This window comes from Aquarana catesbeiana, linkage group LG13 (assembly GCF_042186555.1).
Source record: "Aquarana catesbeiana isolate 2022-GZ linkage group LG13, ASM4218655v1, whole genome shotgun sequence".
Lineage (NCBI taxonomy): Eukaryota > Metazoa > Chordata > Amphibia > Anura > Ranidae > Aquarana > Aquarana catesbeiana.
In genome coordinates, this window is record NC_133336.1 from 165706741 (window position 1) to 165729524 (window position 22784).

Here is a 22784-nt window from a genome sequence, read left to right on the forward strand (position 1 = left end):
TGGGCTAATAACATACATCATGGTACCACACATTTTACACAGGCCACTGCTATTAAAAGGCTACTGCTTCAAAAATGTTTTAAAGCTCAAAATATCATTGAACCCTGGATGGGAATTGGCTTTTAAATTGGAGATCCATTTGGCCTCTCTTTGGAGGATCCTTTTATCAAAATCCCCCCCCCCCCCCAGATCTTCATATACCCTATCCAGAGTAGCCAAACTAATTACTGATGTGTTGTTATTACACGTCTGCCAATTGGTGTGTTTATCCATTCCTAATGTAATTAATGTGATGATAAATTCTTCAGCAAAGAGGCCTTTTTGTTTTTCTTACATAAAACACACCACAGTCACAGAACATTATATATATATATATATATATATATATATATATATATATATATATATATATATATATATATATATATATATATATATATATATATATATATATATATATATATATATATATCACTCCCCTTGTTTGACAGTCCGCATGATGTTTAGATACACGTATTAGCTAATGTACTCTATATCCAGCTGACTCAGCTCCAGCAAACCAATCAGACGTTCCATAGGAACAGAGTTACAGACAAATTGAATCATTATTGATAGATTCTAAAAGTTGCACCTGTCCCATCACCTTTTGAACAGAACCCTGTCTTATCAGCATTGTCATATTTATTTTTGATTTATTGCAACATAAGACTCAACATAGTTTCATTGTTCTAATTTTGCACATTATGGGATATACATTTCTCGTTCTGTGTTATGACAATTAATGTGTCTTTAAGTTTGAATCCACATTACTAAAGGATGCCAAATAGCTTCAGGAAAAAATCCATCAGACCTATCATCTTCTTTCCTAGACTTGTGTCTCTTACAGGTCCCATTACTCATTCACAGCTAGGAATGTGATCACTTCCCCCATGCTTTTCACATAATCCCTGTTCTTCTCAATCTGGTTTGGACCTAGGAGGAGGGCTAGGCCCAAACCAGACTGAGAGGAACCAGACCTTCCCTCTCCATCATTTCATCCTACAAAGAAGAAGATTGCACAAAAAGGAATGGATAAGTGCATCATTGTTGAATCCCAAGCCCTTCTTCAGTGCACTTTTCCAATTTTTAAATCCTTATTTAGTAAAAACAATATCTTTATCATCTGAGGTTGCACTTTTTCTGACATGGTAAGCAAGAGTGTGCATCTTTCTTTGCAGAGTATTCTAGCCATGGCTGAGAACAGTACCAACATGCCCAAGAACTCTAGTTAAAAACCTACATTGGGTATGATTTCAGAACAGCCTGTGACAGTGTTGTGTTTAAATTATGGGTTTAAACCTTCAACTGTTGTAGATTTTGTTTGCTTGAGCCTCATATATCATGTTTCTTTCAATGTTTTTTACTCCTGAACAGAGGGCGATGCTTGCTCTGAAACATGTGAATTTTGCCATTAAAAAAAATGCGTGCAGCCAGACTAAAGTATTAGTAATCCAAGCAGTTTGGCCGATAGTCTTTTTATTGTATTTTTTTTTTTTTTTAATCCATTTAAACATACTTTTTCTTACTAGTGAGTTTCCTTAGAGCTTTCTTTACATCTTTGTTCCTAAAACTATAAATCAGAGGATTCATCATTGGGGTAACAGCTGTGTATAACACAGACAAAGGTTTGTCTTGCTTAAGCAAATTTTGAGATGAAGGCCTCATATGCATGACTAGGACAGTGCCATAGAACAGAGTGACTACAGTTAGATGAGACGTACAAGTAGAGAAAGCTTTGTGCCTGCCAGAAGATGAACTTATATTAAGAATGGTAGATATAATGAACACATATGAGACTAGCGTTAGCAAGAAGGCTGGAAGAGCTACCGCTGAGCCAACTAAATAGGTCATAATTTCAATAAATAATTTATCCTCACAAGATAGACTGAGCAACTGAGATAGATCACAGTAGAAGTGATTCAGTACAGGTGGTTTACAAAAAGGTAGCCTTGATATGACCACAGTGTGAGCCAGTGGATCAAGGAATCCCACCACCCAACAAATAATGGCCAACTGTAAGCAGACTGTTCTCTTCATTAAAACCATATAATGTAAAGGCTTACAGATTGCAACATAGCGATCATAAGCCATAGCTGTTAATGAAACAAATTCCGTACATGCCAATGACATAAATACATAGAGCTGTGCAATGCAGGCAGGAAAAGAGATCGCACTTGGCCCAGTTATGAAGATGGAGAGCAGCTTGGGCTGAGTAACTGAAGAGTAAGCTATGTCAAGGAATGATAGATTACAGATGAAAAAGTACATAGGACTGTGCAGTTCTGGATTCATACAAATAACAGTCACAATAATGAGGTTTCCCAAAACAGTGAGAAGATATATGATGAGAAATATGAGAAACATTGGTGCCTGTGCATCTGGAGTATCAGTGAGCCCAAGAAGTATGAGGTCCATGCCATCACTCCAGTTGTAAGTCATCACCATCTCAGGCACTAAGTTGAAAACTCATTGGAAGAAGAAAACATACATAAAAGAAACCTATAATAACATTTGCTAAGAATGAGCCAGAAAACATTGAAATTAGCAGGCAACAATTTTAAAGCATTTCTGCTAATTGAGAGGCAGTGGCCTAAAGTTGTTAGTCTGCTACACGAAGGGTCACTACTGGCAGGATTTCCAGGTAAGAAACATATTCACAAAAATGATTTATTTAAAACAATAATAAACCCTTACATAGGATGTAACTGTTTATCTGCAGCGCTTTCTCCTCCACGGATTTCTAAAGTACACAGTTTAACTAGCATTCCTCAGCTTGCAGGAGGCAGGGGGTGGAGATCTGATGTCAAACACTCTACAGTACATAGCAGAGAACTGAGTGTAATTTGAGACCTGAGTGCAGCGACAGACACCCCACCCCCTTCTTCATGGTCTCATTGGGAACATGCACAGCTGAGACTGTCAACCATGTGCTGGGGTGGGGTGAGTGGGTAGTGGGTATTCACCAAGGATTGCCTGGTGTTTGGAAAAACTGTCAGAAATGACAGTATGCTATGGACTGAGGCAAACACACACTATCCAGGGAATTACCTATGCTTCTTGCTCCATTATAAGAGCACAGGAAACTGTCAGAAGTGGCATGCACCACATTAACAGAGCAGATAGAAACTGGCACAAGGGGCAGAGATAGACCTGAAACAGTTCTATTTCAGGGTAAATTAGGCCCCAAATCAGTCAACCTCACTGTGTGACCACACCTCCAGTATGGATGTAGGAAAACACTTTGGTGCGTGCATGCATGAACATGATGATGTGTATGATTTTGGTGACAGGTGTCCTAAAGTCATTTAAAGGCAGGGAAAGGGCCAGTACCTAATCTATAAACAGAGTTCTAGCGTGAGAACATTTGTTTATCTACTACTTTTTACAAGCATACAAGCATTGCTATCATCATTACTGCACTTTATTCCCCTGGCAAAGCTTTGCAATTTGGTGACACCAGTATATAAAGGTTTTTTTATTCGTACATTTACAAATTTACAGTAGAACTAAACCCATCGACTTAAAGCGGAGTTCCACCCTAAAGTGGAACTTCCGCTCATCGGATTCCTCCCCCCCTCCGGTGTCACAATTGGCACCTTTCAGGGGGGAGGGGGGTGCAGATACCTGTATAATACAGGTATCTGCACCCACTTCCGGGTATAGCTAGCCGCAGCTAGCCGCAGACTCCCCGCCCACCCCCGTTGTGTTGTGGAAAATACACAGTTCCCACAACACAACGGGGACCAGTGTAGACGCGCAGCGTGACTCGCGCATGCGCAGTAGGGAACCGGGCAGTGAAGCCGCAACGCTTCACTTCCTGATTCCCTCAGTGAGAATGGCGGCGGCAGCACCCGAGGATCGAGGGACGGCTCGGTCTCGGGTGCCGACATCGCTGGACCCCGGGACAGGTAAGTGTCCTTATTTTAAAAGTCAGCAGCTGCAGTATTTGCAGCTGCTGACATCTAAATTTTTTTTTTTTAGTGAAACTCCGCTTTAACAGTTTCCCAAAACAGTTACATTGATGACATGCCATGAATAATAACTGTCACAGTTGTTTGTGCTCTCAATCGAACTGCCAAGCCACCAAGTGGCTGGTGTCACAACTGATCACATTTGCAGCTTTATGGCAACTGCAGATTAAAGAGAGGAAAAGATAGCAGCTTCCTTGTTGGCTGTAAAGGATAGGAGGGTTTAGTTTGCTTTTACAGGCATTTTTTCATTTTTTAAAATCTCTCTGAACACAGCTCTATTTTAGCCAATGTGTACTTGTGCATTGTTGTGTTTTGATTTGTATTTTTTAAAAAATGCTCCAACCCATCTGTGCATACATGTGCATGAATATCCATAAATACATTTTAGTGGCTAGAATGAATATTCTAGCCAATATAATGAGTTTATGTGCATACACATCTAAACATCATACCTCCTAACTTTAGAACTTAAGAATGAGGGACAGGGAGGTAGTGACCTGTGGCATGTTATGCATGCCGTGGCATAAAAGTGGGTATGTCCAAACTGTTAATGACTTGAGGGGCTCACGAATATTGTTAAACAAAGCTTGGCTTCCTTGTACCTATAAAATATGCTTTGATTGCTGTGTCACAAGCGAGAGTCTCACAGACACATATTAACCTCAGCAAAGTAAAAAAAAAATATATATATATATATATGTATATATATATATATATATATATATATATTAATATATATTAAAATATATATGTATATATAGACAGAGAGCTAACACTTTGTCTGAGCCTACCTTAACCACCTAAGGACCGGAAGGATTTGCCCCCTTAATGATCAGGCCAGTTTTTGTGATACGGCACTGCGTGGCTTTAATTGACAATTACGCGGTCGTGCAACATTGTACCCAAACAAAATTTATGTCCTTTTTTTCACACAATTAGAGCTTTCTTTCTTTTGGTGGTATTTGATCACCTCTGCGGTTTTTATTCTTTGCGCTATAAACAAAAAGATTGTTTTACTTTTTGCTATAATAAATATACCAAAAAAATTAAAAAAAAAACAAATAATTTCTTCATCAGTTTAGGCTGATATGTATTCTTCTACATATTTTTGTTAAAAAAACGCAATAAGCGTATATTGATTGGTTTGCGCAAAATTTATAGCGTTTACAAAATAGGGCATAGATATATGGCATTTTTATTATTATTATTTTTTTTACTAGTAAGGCGGCGATCAGCGATTTTTAGCAGAACTGCGACATTGCGGCGGACAGATCAGACACTTTTGACACTTTTTTGAGACCAGTGTCCAGGAGGGACATGAGAACTAGTGTGTGCAGGAGCCCCTTGTGACCAGGCCCGACCAGTGCAGCCGCCCATAAATAAAATTGGGGGGTCTCCATCTTCATTCTCCTCCCCTCTATTGATACAAAATTATTTATCTAGTTGTTCATCTCCCATTTGCAGATACACCACGTGCTTGCTCCTGATGAGCGGCACCAAGCCACGAAACGCATCCAGCTCACAACTGCCGTATATAAGTATACTACAGCTCTAACAGTTTCTGTTATTAATATATTCGTACCATCACATTATGTGATAGGAACCAGTAAGGTCATAGGCCATGCAGATGTTACCTTGCAACATTTTTGTACCCCACTGTGATTTATGGTGGACTCTGTAACTTTATCAAGCTACCCATTTTTAACCATGTTATTGCCAGTTACCACTGTTTTAGGAACTGACGGCATGTTTAATGTGTATTCCTATTTGAATGTATATGGAAATTATGTGTGTAATTTTGTTATTTACGTAATATTAAATATCTCAATCTCCACCAATGTATTCATTTCAACCACGTGCTTCGTTCAAAGTCCCACCCTCTTGCTCCTAATTTTAACAATACCTTTGGGAATATGTTACATGTTCCATCTGTTTTTAGGGTGGAACATGTAACTTGTTCCCAATCCTGCAGCTGCTGCCCAATTCCCCCCAAGACAGCAGTATGGGGAGAAGTTTCCTGTACTAGCTGTCAATTTTTGAAAGCAGCGCCGCTGTGCGGGGCTCCGCCCATATGGCTGCGTCACTCATTCACCTAGCTCTGTGTGTGAATGAACTACAGGCTCAGACATCCCTTGCAGCTTTCGATTTGTAGTTCTCAATGAACTACCATGGTGCTGTGGTGCGCCGTGGTAGTTCATAGCGCCATGGTAGTTCATTGATTCTTCCTGTCAGATTGTACCTGCTTGCAGGAGACCTGCATGGCACCAGTGATCTGCTGATCACTGGTGCAAAGCTTTACAGGCTCAAAAAATAAAAAACGCTAATTTTTTTATCTTCAAAAAAATTTGAATTTATTATTTTTTTTCTAAAAAGTTAACTTATACTTTAATGTGTTGTAAGTGGTTTCCACATATCCCGATCTTTATAGGGATGGGAGGGATTTTCCAATTAGTGTAATTGGGCTCATGGTGGTAAAGAGTTTATATGGGTTATTTATTGTATTTTTTGTGTATGAGGTTATGCGTAAGCCACAGCCACAGCACAAAACCCGTCAACGTTTACTGTACCCCGCACTGTCTGTGATGTTATTTGCATGAAGGATCAATAAAGGTGAAGTGTTGCAACGAATTCTGGATTTCGCTTGATTTTGAATGGATCTAAACCAGTGTTTCTCAACGCCAGTCCTCAAGGCACCCCAACAGGTCATGTTTTCAGGCTCTCCATTATTTTGCACAGTTGATTTGATCAGTTTCACTGCCTTAGTAATTACCACAGCTGTTTCATCTGAGGGAAATCCTGAAAACATGACCTGTTGGGGCGCCTTGAGGACTGGAGTTGAGAAACACTGATCTAAACGCCTGATGTGCATGGCCATATAGGCTAACATAGATTGCAAGTTTACAGGCATAAAAAAAAATGCTGACCACCTGTAAAAGCCTGTCTGCATGAGCTATGTATCTATTAACTGTCATTATTATAACTGCCTAAAACAGATCTATATATTTTCTCTCCACAATATTTTGCACAGGAGAAATCAGAAATGTTAGCATAATCTATAACCAGTGCAAGGTATAAAATGCTTAGGCAATATGTGGCTGTGGGTGAAATAAAAGGATTTTATGATTTTATATACTGATTACAGAAAACCAAAAAAAAATATAATGTATTTTGTACAATACTGGTAATTTTAAAAGTACATACTGAAAGCAATTAAAAAACTTGATCAGCTTTTGGAATGTTAATAAATAGACATAGGAGGTATGTGTCGTTGCTGCAATTCTTGGACCAAAAGAAACATATAGTGCAAAAAGTAAATCACTTGTGACCAGGCTGTCGAGAAGTATAAACTAAAACATTGACGAGATGGTACCTCACCCCCCACCTCCTGCACCGGTACAACCCTCACACTGCTGACCGCTGTTGGCAATGCCTGGGGATAAATATTTTGGTCCTGTCCTAAATTGTCCCATTTCTGGACGACGGTCCGAGAAGTGACTCAAAAGTTCACGGACTATAAGATTTCTGGTGATCCGGCCTTCTTCCTCTTACATGTGTCTACCATTTCTGCCAAACGCTATCAAAAGTCTATTTTAAGACACCTCCTAAATGCCGCAAAGTCCTGCATTCCGCTCCACTGGAAGAAACAGATACCGCCGACGGCGGTGGATTGGCTACGTAAAGTGGACGATATAAGTAAAATGGAAGACTTAGTATTGACTGCACAACACCAACAGGAAAAGTACTCTACAACTTGGAAACTGTGGAAACAGTTTGTCCTGTCTGCAGAGGGCCTGGCCCTCCTGGGAAGCTGATTTTGAGCATACGGAGCCAACGATAACCAAGCCCCCTTTCCCCTTTATACCCCTACCCTGCCCATAACCCTCCCTCCCTCTTCTCTTCTTTTCTCTATTATCTGTCTTATTCTCTCTTTAGCTCTATTTTTTTATTATTGTTTGAATATAGGAAAATAGACGCGGGCGGCTTCGGGTCTTGCATCTAAGTTCTTTATTTGCCTATTCTAATGGGCAGCAAACAGCAACATCTGCTTGACTCTCAATTTATATTATGCCCCCTCTGATACCTTTGCAGATGCCTGTATAGATATGTACATAATGTTTACACTGCTGTCTGATGTATATACTGGCTGTACTGACCTGTTTTTGCCTGTTGTAGGTGTTAAGAAAATTTATATTTGAAAAAAAAATAAATAAAACATTGCACTTAATTGAATTTGTGGGTCCATAAATATGACATTTAAATATAATGTTAAAAAAAATCTATAAGAAAACATATTTATTTCTAATTGAAGTTCCCTTTTGGCTATGTTGATTTTTGTGTACAGGAATAACCTACCTATTGACCTTTGTTATGTGTAGCAGATGATCTAGCAGATGATGTAGGTGAAGCACAATTTATATCCTTGTTCTTTGCAAGATAAACACCTTTTCGCAAACAAATATTATTCACTAGAGGGAACATATTTTTTCTCCCTTGGCAATTCACCATTATTATGCTTTAGAAAGCTTTATGTTAACCCCTCAAATAATCAATTCAGAAAACAATAGTTTTTTATGTGATTTTTGTGAATGCTATTTTCAGCCCTCAAAAATTCGACTCGCACGCTCCCATTTTGCGAGTGGATTTTGAGGGCTGGCGAGAAGGGCTGTCTGGGAGCCAGGGGGGGGGGGCAAGCACCGCTGATCACAGAGGGGAAGAGAGGAGAGCCGCCACTGGATGATCAGAGCAGGGAACATCACAGCTTTCTTTTCAATAGCTGTGTGTTCCCCCGCCGCGTGCCGTCATATAAGCCCCTCCTCTTTCTCCAGGACTTTGATAGACAGATCACCCATCCAGTCCTAGGACGAGTGACATGTATCAAGGGGAGGGGCTTATGTGATGGTGCACGGCGGGGAACACACAGCTATTGAAACGAAAGCTGTGATGTTTCCTGCTCTGATCATCCAGTGGCGGCTCTCCTCTCTTCCCCTCTACAGGTAGGCTGTATATGGCACACAGGCTGCACATGGCACACAGGCTGCACATGGCACACAAGCTGCACATGGGACACAGACTGCACGGTGGACACAGGCTGCACATGATGGACACAGGCTGCACATGGTGGACACAGGCTGCACATGACACACAGGCTTAATAAACAAGGAAAAGGGGCACCTCTGAGTATATATCAGCAATCATTTATTCAAAAAACAATATCCACTGACATGGAAGACTGTAATGTTGCGTTCCAGTACGTCTCTGGGTAGAGGAGAAGATGGAGGACTACAAGTCACAGCAAGTCCATACAGTGCTGACCCCACATCGGATCCTGGCAAGGATGGAGTGGGATAATGGGCACAGCAGGGTCTCCCTCAGATGTCCAGATGGCGCATCAGGATTAAAATGAGTTCAGGATGACACAGTCCATCTGTCTACGGGTTCCAGGGATAAGGCTGTAAGGACGCCAAAGCCGATCACCGGGCGTGCTGCGGTGTGTAGTAAGGCTCGTATGGCTCCATGAGATGGGATAGCTACGGCCGTGCAGGGAGCCAAAACGAGGCCTGGAGGGCAAGCACAGCGCGGTGCTTGGCTGTGACGTCACAGCTGTGCGACGTGATTCCGAGTTCGCTCGCTATTGGTGGTAAGAATAGCGGCACTCCTTTCTCAAGCATGATGGCGGCCTTACAGCCTTATCCCTGGAACCCGCAGACAGATGGACTGTGTCATCCCGAACTCATTTTAATCCTGATGCGCCATCTGGACATCTGAGGGAGACCCTGCTGTGCCCAGTTATCCCACCCCATCCTTGCCAGGATCCGATGTGGGGTCAGCACTGTATGGACTTGCTGTGACTTGTAGTCCTCCATCTTCTCCTCTATCCAGAGACGTACTGGAAAGCAACATTACAGTCTTCCATGTGAGTGGATATTGTTTGTTGAATAAATGATTGCTGATATATACTCAGAGGCGCCCCTTTTCCTTGTTTATTTCTCCTAGCTTATTGGACCTTGCTTCTGGTCTTTTTTGGTGGCATCCCTGACTGACTCCTCCTTATATATATTTTTATATATATACCCATCTTGCCATTGGACTATTTAGGAACAGTTTTCTGAGGTATACCGGCACTGCGCCTTTTTTACTTGTTTAATGACACACAGGCTGCACATGGCACATAGGCTGCACATGGCACACAGGCTGCATGGTGGACACAAGCTGCATGGTGGACACAGGCTACATGGTGGACACAGGCTGCACATGGGAAACAGGTTGCACATGGGACACAGGCTGCACATGGCACACAGGCTGCATAGTGGACACAGGCTGCACATGGGAAACAGGCAGTACATGGGACTCAGGATTGCACATGGGACTCGGGCTGCACATGGCACACAGGCTGCACGTGGTGGGCACAGGCTGCACGTGGTGGACACAGGCTACCCATGGTGATCACAGGCTACACGTGGTGGACACAGGCTGCATGTAGTGGACACAGGCTGCATGTGGTGGACACAGGCAGCACGTGGTGGACACAGGCTGCACATGGGACACAGGCTGAACATGGGACACAGGCAGCACACGGGACACAGGCAGCACACGGGACACAGGCAGCACACGGGAAACAGGCAGCACACGGGAAACAGGCTGCACACGGGACACAGGCTGCACACGGGACACAGGCTGCACACGGGACACAGGCTGCACACGGGACACAGGCAGCACACGGGACACAGGCTGCACACGGGACACAGGCTGCACATGGGACACAGGCTGCACATGGGACACAGGCTGCACATGGGGCACAGGCTGCACATGGGGCACAGGCTGCACGGTGGGCACAGGCTGCACGGTGGGCACAGGCTGCATTGGCGGGCACAGGCAAGCTGCATTGATGGGCATGGATAAAGTTGTTAATATTTTTATAACTTAATTGCATAAAAAGTGTCATTTCATGAGATAATTTATGAGGGCAGGTTTAGGGGCGGGGCAGGGTAGGGGTTGGGAGGGGCAACTGGTGGCAAGTAACCCTTGAGGCCTGGCTAGTAGCTCAGGACTTGAAATTTTGAGCCCTGCTACTTTTAATATACAGTATCTCACAAAAGTGAGTACACCCCTCACATTTTTGTAAATATGTTATTATATCTTTTCATGTGACAACACGGAAAAAATGACACTTTGCTACAATGTAGTAGTGAGTAGGGATGAGCCGAACACCCCCCCGATTCGGTTTGCGGCAGAACATGTGAACAGACCAAAAATTTGTGCGAACACGCGAACCCCGTTAAAATGGGACTCGAACGTGAAAAATCAAAAGTGTCAATTTTAAAGTTATTGTCATAAAAAGTGTTTGGGGACCCGTGTCCCGTCCCAGGGGACATGTACTATGCAAAAAAAAGTTCTAAAAATGGCATTTTTTTCGGGAGAAGTGATTTTAATAATGCTTAAAGAGAAACAATAAAAGTGTAATATTCCTTTAAATATCGTGCCTGGGGGGTGTCTATAGTATGCCTGTAAAGTGGCATATTTTTCCCGTGCTTAGAACAGTCCCTGCACAAAATAACATTTCTAAAGGAAAATAAGTCATTTAAAACTGCTTGCAGCTGTAATGTAATGTTGCTTCCCCCCACCCAGCCCATTATCGAGCCCTTTGGGTCTGGTATAGATATTAAGGGAAACCCTGCATCCAAATAAATAAAAAAGGCGTGGGGTCCCCAGGCCCTATATACTCTGAACAGCAGTATTCAGGCAGTCCCGAGGTTACAAACAAGATAGGGACTGTAGGTTTGTTGTTAAGTTGAATGTGTTTGTAATTTGGAACAGGTACATTTTTTAAGTGTAGCTCCAGCCCAAAAATCTAGTTTTAAGCTTTTTGGATAATATAGGGAAGGGTTATCACCCCTGTAACATTTTTTTTGCTGTCTGTGCCCCTGTTCAGAAGATTTCACCTCACTTTCTGTCCCAATGACAATTGGATTTTAAAAATTTTGGGTTTTTAGGGAAACAAGGATTGGTAATTAAGCATTAGTGGAGACACCTTTTTCCCATATTAACTCTTACAGGAGAGAATTTCCCTTCCTAGGTGTAGATTTCCTCTCACTTCCTGTTGTCTCCCTCCGTTTGTAAGCAGGAGTCATTTGTAAGTCTGATGTTTGAAAATAAGGCACCGCCTGTATATACTATACGGCCTACCCTATACACTCTGTGGAAAATTGGGCCTTAGGTGTTGGTGGTACCAGAACACTGTAAGCCCTCACAGTTACTCTTGGTGGGTGCTGGAACGGGCCCTGCTGTAAAATATTATATCAAGAATTGTAATTACATGCCCCTGTTAAACAGGGGCAGAAAAATTGGGCCTTAGGCAGTGGTGGTGGTGGCACAACACTGTAAAGCCTCACAGATACTTTTGTGCGCAGGAACAGGCCCTGCTGTGAAATATTATATCAAGAATTGTAATTACCCGCCCCTGTTAAACAGGGGCAGTAAATTGGACCTTAGGCGATGGTGGTGGCACAACACTGTAAAGCCTCACAGTTACTCTTGTTTAGCACAGGAACGGGCCCTGCTGTGAAATATTAGATCAAAAATTGTAATTACAATACAGTGCAGCCGTAGTGCAGTTGCTACTACTTTTCTGGTGGTGTACACAGTACACAATACAGTGTAGTGCAGTGTTGAAAAACAAAATATACATCATGTCCAGAAGGCCACCAAGGAGAGGCAGACACCCACAGGCCACTAAAAGAGGGCAAGCAGGCTCTGTGTCTACAGTCAACAGTGCTGGTCATGGACATGGTGCATCCTCTGCGGGTGGCTGTGTGGCACACTTGTCCTTTTTTTCTGCTGCTGGCCGTGTTATTGAGCCAGAACATGCAGAAGAGTTGGTGGGGTGGGTAACAAAGCCGTCCTCATCCTCCTCATCCTCTGTCACCCAGGCTCAGAGTAGTTTTCCTTCCTATGCAACTGTCAAAGCAGTTGCATAGGTTTATAGCCTAATGTGCTTGCTATACCACGCTGTTCTTTTTATTTTATGTCATCACTTCAGGTACGCATCATGATTGATGGTCTGTAAATTTTTTAGCTCTAGTTTTTTAATAAATATTTTTTTATCTTGGATTGGATGAGCAGGCCTTTTGTTCCCTTCTCTCCCCTTATGATTTGTACTACTGATTGGAGGCCGTGTGGAGGATTGCATACACCTGATAGCTGGTTCTCGATCTAAGGACTAGGCACGCCTGTCATCTTGAGTTCCTGGTGTGAAACATTCACCGTCCACCCTCTCGGATGCGGGTATATACCATCATACCATCAAAGGTCCCGGTCGGAGAGCCTACTGGAAACAACTGCTTGATGCCTGTTTGACCCACTGCCATACAGCGAGTGTGTCCACGTGTTGGGGTAAGAGTATTCACTCTCTCTGTTGTTCTATATGCACACCTGTGATTGCTGCATGGAGAAGTTTTACTCTCTCTGTGTTGTTCTATATGCACACCTGTGATTGCTGCATGGAGAAGTTTTACTTTCTCACTTTTACCACCATCAGAAGAGACATCCTCCAATGCTTCTTTTAATAGACTATACAGCACCACTTAGAGGCGTTTTTAGATACGCTCTTTGTTCCTCACAGACTTTTCACTATTTTTAGCCTATGTTTTATTTATACAAGCATTTTCTAGCATTTGTTATGTTATATATGAATTTTTGTTGTGTTATTATTCACGCACCATTAGTTTCAGTATGCAGTAGCATACTATTTGTTTTTCACCATTTATGACTCACCAGTTGAATATTCACCCTTAAGGGTTTTCCTGGGGAATTTTCTTGTAAGTGCTTTATTTATTTTTATTCTCTATACACAATTGATCACGTTGTTGATGCCAGCTGTTGATTGGTATTTTTTTCTTTTTTGTTTAGATTCACCAGTAGCGCAACTTTTTTACACATTTTTTTCAGCTGCCAAAGCAGCCTATTCCACCGGCTCTTTGTCCACAGTCACTCCTTCCGTAGCCCCACCATCATGCATGGAGGAGTCCCCCGAACTATTTGACCACAGTGTCGGATACATGCTGCTGGAAAATGCGCAGCAATTTGAAGGCTCCGATGTTGGTTCCCAGGTTGAGGAAGGGAGTTACATCAGCCTAGAGAGATGGGGTGCCCAAGAAGGACAAGAAACTGGCAGTCATGTTCCCCCAGCTGCAGCATAGTGCAAAGTTTGCTCCAGTGACGAGGAGGGAGGGGATGATGAGGTCACTGACTCTACTTGGGTGCCTGATAGAATAGAGGAGGAGGCACAACTCCAATGAGGCAGGATGTCCTCTAGGGGGGCAGCTTAAGGGCAGCCACCCTACTGCATCACACCACAGAGCTCCACAGGTGCAGGGCGCTGCTGACTCCCTGCTGATTTTTAAAAGTTCCTTGGTATGGGCCTTTTTGGACACGTGTGCAGCAGATCGCACCATTGCTGTTTGCAACCTATGTGTGAAGCGGATCAAGCGTGGCCACAACAGCAGCCGCTTGGGCACCACATGCTTGACCAGACATATTATGACCTCCCATGCAGTCTTTTTCCCGTATACTATATTTGAGATTTAATATCTCCCAGATATGATTTGGGTAAATGAGAGTTCTTTGACCATGAGTAAAATCTTTAACACAATAATAACATTTATTGGTGAGTAGTTGAAAAATCTAATACACAACAATCTATCTATAGTCTACACCAAGGAAGAAAATATTAGGTTAAAATAAGAGAATTACATGAAGGAATACAGAGTATATTCCTGAAAACATGAATCTGCAAACATATTAAGTAAAGTAAAGTAAAGTAAGTAAAATGCAAACCTTTCTCATAATTACCCTTTGCACCAAGGTTCCCTTCTGATGGTTGCTCTCCCATAAAAGTGTGTGTTTCCTTCCCATCTAGTCTCTGTATATCATTACATGCTGATGCCTCATTGGTTGGCATAGCATGGCTCTGATTGGTTAGCTTCCCTATTCATGGTTAAGGACTGGCTACATCTCCAATCCCTATACTTTGCATAAGTTAGCCCCCTTTAATGCAAATCCTTGTGACTATTCTGAGCAGGAGCTTAACTTGAATTTTCTCGGGAAGTTAATTATTGATTACGAGTTGGCCTCCCTTCATTGCATATCTCAGCATGGGATCCTTTGAAGTAAGCATGTGTAAAACAATGAGGTTTGGATCCCATTGTTTGTATATACAAGCCTAGGCACCGACTTGTCTGGTCTACAAGAGTTTTCTGTTAAGATAATATGTTCCGCCCTACATAGATAAAAGCTAAATTAAATATAATAATTAAATATAAATAAATTAAATATAAATTAAATATATTCATATTTCCAATATTTTACAGCTATTAATGTAGATTTCACATAAACTCAAAAGGGAACAAGTCCGTAGACCCACATCAACGAAAAAGGCGGCCTTCTCTTTGCTCCTCATCTGGGATCTCCAACCCTACTCCAGTCCTCTCAAAAACCTGCTCTGAGAGGAATGAAGGTATAGCAATAGGTGTCCCAAGTACTTGCAGCCAATCTGCTAGCAGTACACCACCATCTGATTTTAGCAGGCAAATTTCCCTACCCCAGTTGCTAAACTGTAAAAAGAAATTTGGTCCCAGCCATCAAATGTTCACAGTCTGAATGCTAGCTTGAATGCCAGCTTGGCCAAATTGCTAGCACTGCAACTACTGCCTTTTCAGCTGGTAGACTCTACCCCCTTTCGTGAATTTGTGGAATGTGTTGTACCTCAGTTGCAGGTTCCAAAACACCATTTCTTTTCATGGAAGGCCATTCCAGCTCTCTACCGGCATGTGGAAGGCAATGTTTCTGTCTTGTTGAACAGGGCAGTCAGCAGTAAGGTGTATATTACCGCTGACCCATTGTCTAGAAGGCATGGGCAGGGATGTTACCTTTCCTTCACGGAGCATTGGGTAACTCTGCTGGCAGCTGGGAAGGATGCAGGACAGGGTTCAGTATTGTTGGAGCTTGTTCCTCCATCACACCTTCAAAATGCTAGCGGTGATTCTGCCACAGCTCTCTCCTCCACTCCCTCCTCTTCTTCTTCCTCTATGGCCTCTTCTGAAGATTTGTTCTCTGAGCCAGCGGTGCTCCGTAAGCATTCAAGGAGCTACGCAAGCACTCAGGCAAAAAGATGCCATGCGGTGCATGAGTTACATAGTAGGTGAGGTTGAAAAAAGACACAAGTCCATCAAGTCCAACTTATGTGTGTGATTATATGTCAGTATTACATTGTATATATGTTGCGGTCATTCAGGTGCTTATCTAATAGTTTCTTGCAACTATCGATGCCCCCCCGCTGAGACCACCGCCCGTTGAAGGGAATTCCACATTCTTGCCGCTCTTACAGTAAAGAACCCTCTATGTAGTTTAAGGTTAGACTACTGCTTAGGGGACAGGAACGACACTGGGGCAAAGATTCTGTCAGCTCTGCAGTGGCAGGCTCAGAGGTGGTTGACGCCATGCCAGCTTCAGCCAGGAATGGTTGTTTGTGGCAATGGCACCAACCTCCTCTCCGCCTTCCGACAGGGACACTTGACCCATGTTCTCTGTTTGGCTCATGTCCTGAATTTGGTGGTGCAGTGGTTCTTGAGCAGGTACCCAGGCTTACAGGATCTCCTGAGGCAGGCCAGGAAAGTCTGTGGTCATTTCCACTGGTCATATAATGCCAGTGCTCAGCTGGCTGACATTCAACCTGCCCAAGAACCGCCTCATTTGTGACATGCCCACCAGATGGAACTCAACGTTGGCAATGCTGCAGCAGCTGCACATGCAGCAGAGGGCCATTAATGAGTACCTGTGTGAGTATGACACCAGGACAGGGTCAGGGGAGCTTGGCTTTTTTTTTACTGATCAAGGATGCATGCACTGTCCTGTCACCATTTGAGGAGGCCACGAGGATGGTAAGCAGTGACAGTGCATGCATCAGTGATACTGTCTCTCTTGTCTTCCTGTTGGAGCACACGCTTCATGGAATAATAGACAGGGCACTTGAAGCAGAACAGCGGGAGGAAGAGGAGGAGGACTTCCTTACCTCTCAAGGCTCCCTTTATCCAGATACTAGTATTCCTGCAGGCACACCGAACACACAGAAAGAAGAAGAGGAGGAGGAGGATTGTGTCAGCATGGAGGTGGAGGATAACACTCAGCATCAGCCACAGTCTTTAAGGGATCATTTGCAGTCCCCAGAAACCCAAGGAGTTGTACATGGCTGGGAGGAGGTGGCCTAGAGGACTCCGGACCGAATGCCTCAGCAAACCTAAGCTGCATGGCCTCCCTGATCCTGCAAAGCCTGCGAAAGGACCCTCAGATTCGTGGTATCAAGGAGAGGGATCAGTACTGGCTGGCAACCCTTCTTGATCCACGTTACAATGGTAAGGTTGCAGAACTTATCCAGCCTTCACAGAGGGAGCAGAGGATGAAACATCTTCGGGAGGCCTTGCAGAAAGGTTTGTGCAATGCGTTTACAGAGCCTGGGATATTACAATTTCCTGGTGCTGGACAACGTGTTGCTAAGGCTTTGTTCAATCACAGAAAGAGCGGTGGAGAAGGTGCCCAGGTCTGATCAGTTCCAGCAACCATCGCCAGCGTCTGAATTACATGGTGCAGGAATATCTAGGGGCAAGATCAGACTTGGAGACCTTTCCACCAGAGCATCCACTGGGTTACTGGGTTTTGAGGATGTACCACTGGCCAGAGCTTGCTCAATATGCAGTTGAGCTACTGGCCTGTCCTGCATCTAGCGTTCTTTCTGAATGCACATTCAGTGCTGCTGGAGGCTTTGTAACCGATCACAGAATGTGCTTGTCCACAGACTCTGTTGGCTCACATTCATAAAAATGACTGTCTTGGATCACCAGCTACCAAGCACCTGATGCTGATGTAACCGAATGATTTTTCTATGGATGTGGGATCCCTTGAAGACTGCATATGGAGTCTGTACCTATCGTTAGCATGTTGCAAAGCCTCCCGAACTTGTGCCCAAATGGAACGAAGACCATGAAGATGCTCCTCTAATGCAGGAATACTCTGCGGAACAAATGGGTCAGGCAACATGGAAGGTTGGAAACCATAATTTGCCATAAACGGGCACAATCGGGAAGCAGAATTCAAGGCACTGTTGTGAGCAAACTCTACCCACAGTAATAGGTCTGACCAGTTGTTATGATGGTTAGAAATATAGCAACGTAAGAATTGCTCCAAGGACTGATTGGCTTACGCCTTGCGGCCCCATTAGACTGCGAGTGATATGCAGAGGAGAAAGCAAGCTGAATTCCCAACTGTGCACAAATGGCCAGAACCAGGAGACAAACTGACTACTCCTGTCTGAGACAATCACCTTGGGTAGCCCATGTAAGTGAAAGATCTCCCGAGCAAAAATGGAAGCCAATTCCTTAGAAGTGGGCAGTTTCTTAAGTGGAATACAATGACACATGTTTGAGAACCGGTCAACCACCATAAGGATAACAGTGTTGCCTTGGGAGTTGGGTAACTCCACAATGAAATCCATAGACAGGTGGGTCCAGAGCCTCTCTCCATTGGGTATGGGTTGTAGGAGGCCCACTGGAAGGTGTCATGGAGTCTTATTCTGAGCACACACGGAACAGGCAGCTACGAAGGCAGTTACATCAGCCCGTAGACTAGGCCACCAGAATTGTTGGGAAATGGCCCAAATGAGTTGATTCTTCCCAGGGTGGCCAGCTGCCTTGGGAGAATGGTAAGTCTGGAGCACGGCAGTACAGAGACTCTCTGGGACAAAGCAGCGGACACATGGTTTCTCTGGAGGAGCATGGACCTGAGCAGCAAGAATTTTGTCACCCAAAGGAGAAGTAAGACTGATGTGAACCGTAGCCAGAAAACGATCAGGAGGAATCACAGGAACCAAAACCGACTCCAACTTGGAAGTGGAGGAAAATTGTCATGACAAGACATCAGCCCTTACATTCTTAGTACCGGGTAAGGATGGGGCAATGTAATTAAAACTCGACAAGAAAAGAGCCCATCGCACCCTTCTGGGAGAGAGGCGCTTAGTCTCCGACAAGAATGTGAGATTCTTATGGTCAGTAAGAATGAGAACTGGCACAGTGGTACCTTCAAGGAGATGTCTCCATTCTTTCAGGGCTAATATGACCGCCAACAGCTCTCTGTCACCAATCTCGTAATTGCAGGTGACAATTTCTTGGAAAAGTAGCCACACGGATGCATAGCGCTCTCAGAGTTAGGACGTTGAGACAGAAGGGCGCCAACTCCAGTCTCAGAAGCATCAACTTCTAGGATAAAAGGCAACATAGGATCAGGATGTGCCAACACTGGAGCAGAAACAAATGCAGCCTTGAGACTCTCAAAGGCCTTAATGGACTCCGGAGACCAACTCTGTGGGTTACCATCTTTTCTGGTCAATTCAGTCAGGGGCTTGACCAGAGAAGAAAAGTTACAAATAAACTTCTGATAATAGTTGGCAAAGCCCAGGAAACGCTACAGAGGATGTAAACCCATGGGTTGGGGCCACTGTAGGACTGCCGAAAGTTTCTCTGGGTCCATCGAAAAACCAACAGTGGAAATGACATAGCCCAGGAATTTCCAGTTTACAATAGAGATTGTTTTCTCTTAGTTTCTGAAGCACACGACAGACATCTGTGTGGTGGCTCTCCAGGGACTTGGAAAATATGAGGATATCATCAAGATAAACCACCACACATAACTGCAACAAATCTCGGAGGACATCGTTAATAAATTCCTGTAAAACTACCGAGGTGTTATGCCCCGTACACACGGTCGGACATTGATTGGACATTCCCACAACAAAATCCTAGGATTTTTTCCGATGGATGTTGGCTCAAACTTGTTTTGCGTACACACGGTCGCACAAAGTTGTTGGAATTTCCGATCGCCAACCACGCGGTCACGTACACCACGTACGACGAGACTAGAAAAGGCCAGTTCAGAACCAAGTGCTCCTTTTGCTAATCTCGTGTTAGTAAAAGTTTGGTGAGAGATGATTTGCGCTTTTTCAGACTCGTGGCTTTCAGATCGTTTTCTGCGGTTCAGTTTGTGCTTGTGGATTTGTATCTGCTCTTCAGTGCGTGCAGCGAGTACCATTGACTTGTCAGTGTGTTCTTGTTCGTTCGTTACTGTTTTTCAGGTCGCTCTTCACAGGCCTTGCTGTTCTTCAGTGCGTTCTGTTACTTCGTTCTGAGCAGCCGACCATTTCTAGCCATGTTGCGTATACGTACTCCTTGTAGAGTTCGTGCTGTGCGGGGGCTTGGTGTTGGGGTCCTAACCTTGACACAAGTCCAGTCCATGAACAGGGTGGGGAGGAGTTCCTGGACCAAGAATTGGTTGCTTCAGCGTGACCAGTTCTCTCATATGCCTTTTCTCCGTGAGATCCGTGAGAATAATCCTGATGATTTCAGGAACTTTCTCAGGATGACGGACCCCGTATTTCATTGTTTGTTGGCTTCGCAGACCCCCTATATCAGCAGGCAGGATACCTGCATGAGGCAAGCCATCGCTCCGGAGCAGAGGCTCGTCGCTACCCTGTGGTACTTGGCGACGGGGAGAAGTCTGCAGGACTTGAAGTTCTCGACAGGCATCTCCCCCCAGGCTCTGGGGATCATTATCCCAGAGACCTGTTCTGCCATCATCCAGGTCCTGCAGAAGGAGTATATGAAGGTAAGATTTTTATCCTTTAATATCACATTTTATTGTATTGAATGTTTGCTAATATATTGTATTTCTTTCCTCATTCCCTAATTACCATGATTGTAATATGATGTGAATGTCCCCTTTGTCCTCATTCATGCTGGATTTTTATGTAATTATTTTTTTAATCCTTCATACATATTTGCCTTCATTTACCTCCCAAGCATGTTCTCCTGCCCCTATATTCACCTCATGTAGTCACTTAACAATGTATTTTATCAGATCCATAGTAGTGCTTTACCCAAAACACCCCCTAAAATGTTTAGAAATCTGATTTGTGCTTTAAATTCAGGCAGAGTGCCAGAGGCTTTTTTTTTTGGAGTGTCCCCAAATCATTTTTATTAACCCTCCCTCCCGCCAACTGCTAAGTCAGCTGATACCAATTATCTATCTATCCTCAATCATCTATCTGCTGACTTTGCCAAACCCATACACACTATACCCATCTCTTTTGTGGTCAGATGTATGGATGAATTCCCCAAAGCATGCAGTTCAAGGGCCTGCCTGTATACTTTCAAAGGGTACTGTTTAAAGTTTTTGTATTATATTATTATCTTGATAGGTAATAGCAGAATGTCCAAATGTGCTCAAATGTGTACAATGTGTATTTATATCTTTGTATTATGACACTTCTTACCTGTTCAGTGGGCTGCCAATAGTGTAACTAAGGAGGGGCAGTTCCAAGTAATACCCTGTATTTAGGCATTCATCTCTCAATGAAGTGGAGAGGGTTACCTGTCCAAGATTCCCCCCCCCCTATAATGTTAGAAATGGCCCATGAGAGGGGGGGGATATGATAGGTGTACCTTATACTTTGGTGTTGTAAAATTCCCCTTAATAAATGTTATCTGGATGTTGGCCAAGAATGTTTGTTTCTAATCTGCTTTCCATGTTTATGTGCAAAAATACTAAGTTTTTTTTGTTTTCCTCAACAGTTTCCTTCCACGCCACAGGAATGGCAGACTGTGGCCTCCCACTTTGCCCAGCGGTGGGACTTTCCTAACTGTGGAGGGGCAATTGATAGGAAACACGTCCACATCATCCCACCACCCAACTTGGGGTCGTACTATTATAATTACAAGGGGTTCAATAGTATTGTGATGTTGGCGGTGGTGTCGGCTAATTACGACTTCCTATATGTGGACGTGGGGAAGAATGGCCGGATGTCCGATGGTGGAGTCATCACCCAGACAGAGTTTTACAGGCATCTCCAGAATGGCAGCTTGGACTTGCCACCTCCAGAAGAGAATGTGGAAGGACTCCCATTCGTCTTCGTTGCGGGTGAAGCATTTGCGCTGGGGGACCATCTTATGCGGCCATTCCCGATGAGGACCCTCACCCCGGAACAGAGGGTTTTTAATTACTGGCTGGTCAGAGCCAGAAGAGTGGTGGAGAACACATTTGGAATCCTGGCCAGCCGGTTCCGCCTATTTCTGACACCCATCCATATGGCGGAGTATAAACTTAATCATATAATCCTGGCGTTCTGTGTTCTACATAACTTTTTACGCCAACATTCTGCCAACTATGCTGGCTCAGTTGGGCCTGAGGCCGGAATGATCAATGAAACAACCCTGACGGCGCTTGAAAGTGGCCGTCCTGGCTTGCCCTCCCTGAGTGCCCGTGATGTCCGGTTAAGATACCTTGAGTTCTTTGCGGGTAGGGGGGCCTTCAATATGCCAGCAAATTTGTAAAGCCTTTATCAAATAAAAAACAAAAAAAAGCTAATCTTTGTTGACATTTACTGCTTGTGTTTGTTTTAGCTGACCCTGACAGAAATGTGGGGAGTCCTGAAAAAGGCATGATTGTGTAAACTTACAAAGCACTGTTGGGTGTTATTTACTACAGGCAAAGACACTTTGCACTACAAGTGCACTTGAAACTGCACTGAAACTGCACTTGTAGTGCAAAGAGGATTTGCCCTTAGGAAATAACCCCCATTTTCACATAAAGCAGCAATTACATCACCACAAAAGTGTTGTAGCGTTGAGACAATAATCCATACATTCATGATTAACAATCTTTTTAATACCTGCACAA

General features: G+C 43.7%; 1 protein-coding gene across 1 annotated transcript; it reads right to left on the minus strand.

The window, feature by feature from the left end:
- Positions 1-1506: 1506 nt before the first annotated feature.
- LOC141117798 (olfactory receptor 5A2-like) lies at positions 1507-2403 on the minus strand. The gene has a single exon (XM_073610829.1). It carries the CDS (start codon positions 2401-2403, stop codon positions 1546-1548), a length of 858 nt encoding a protein of 285 aa, XP_073466930.1. The 3' UTR covers positions 1507-1545.
- Between the last annotated feature and the right edge of the window lie 20381 nt (positions 2404-22784).

Coding starts and splice junctions, on each gene's coding strand:
- LOC141117798 (XM_073610829.1), bottom strand. CDS start 2,403: ATGTTTCTCATATTTCTCATCATATATCTTCTCACTGTTTTGGGAAAC.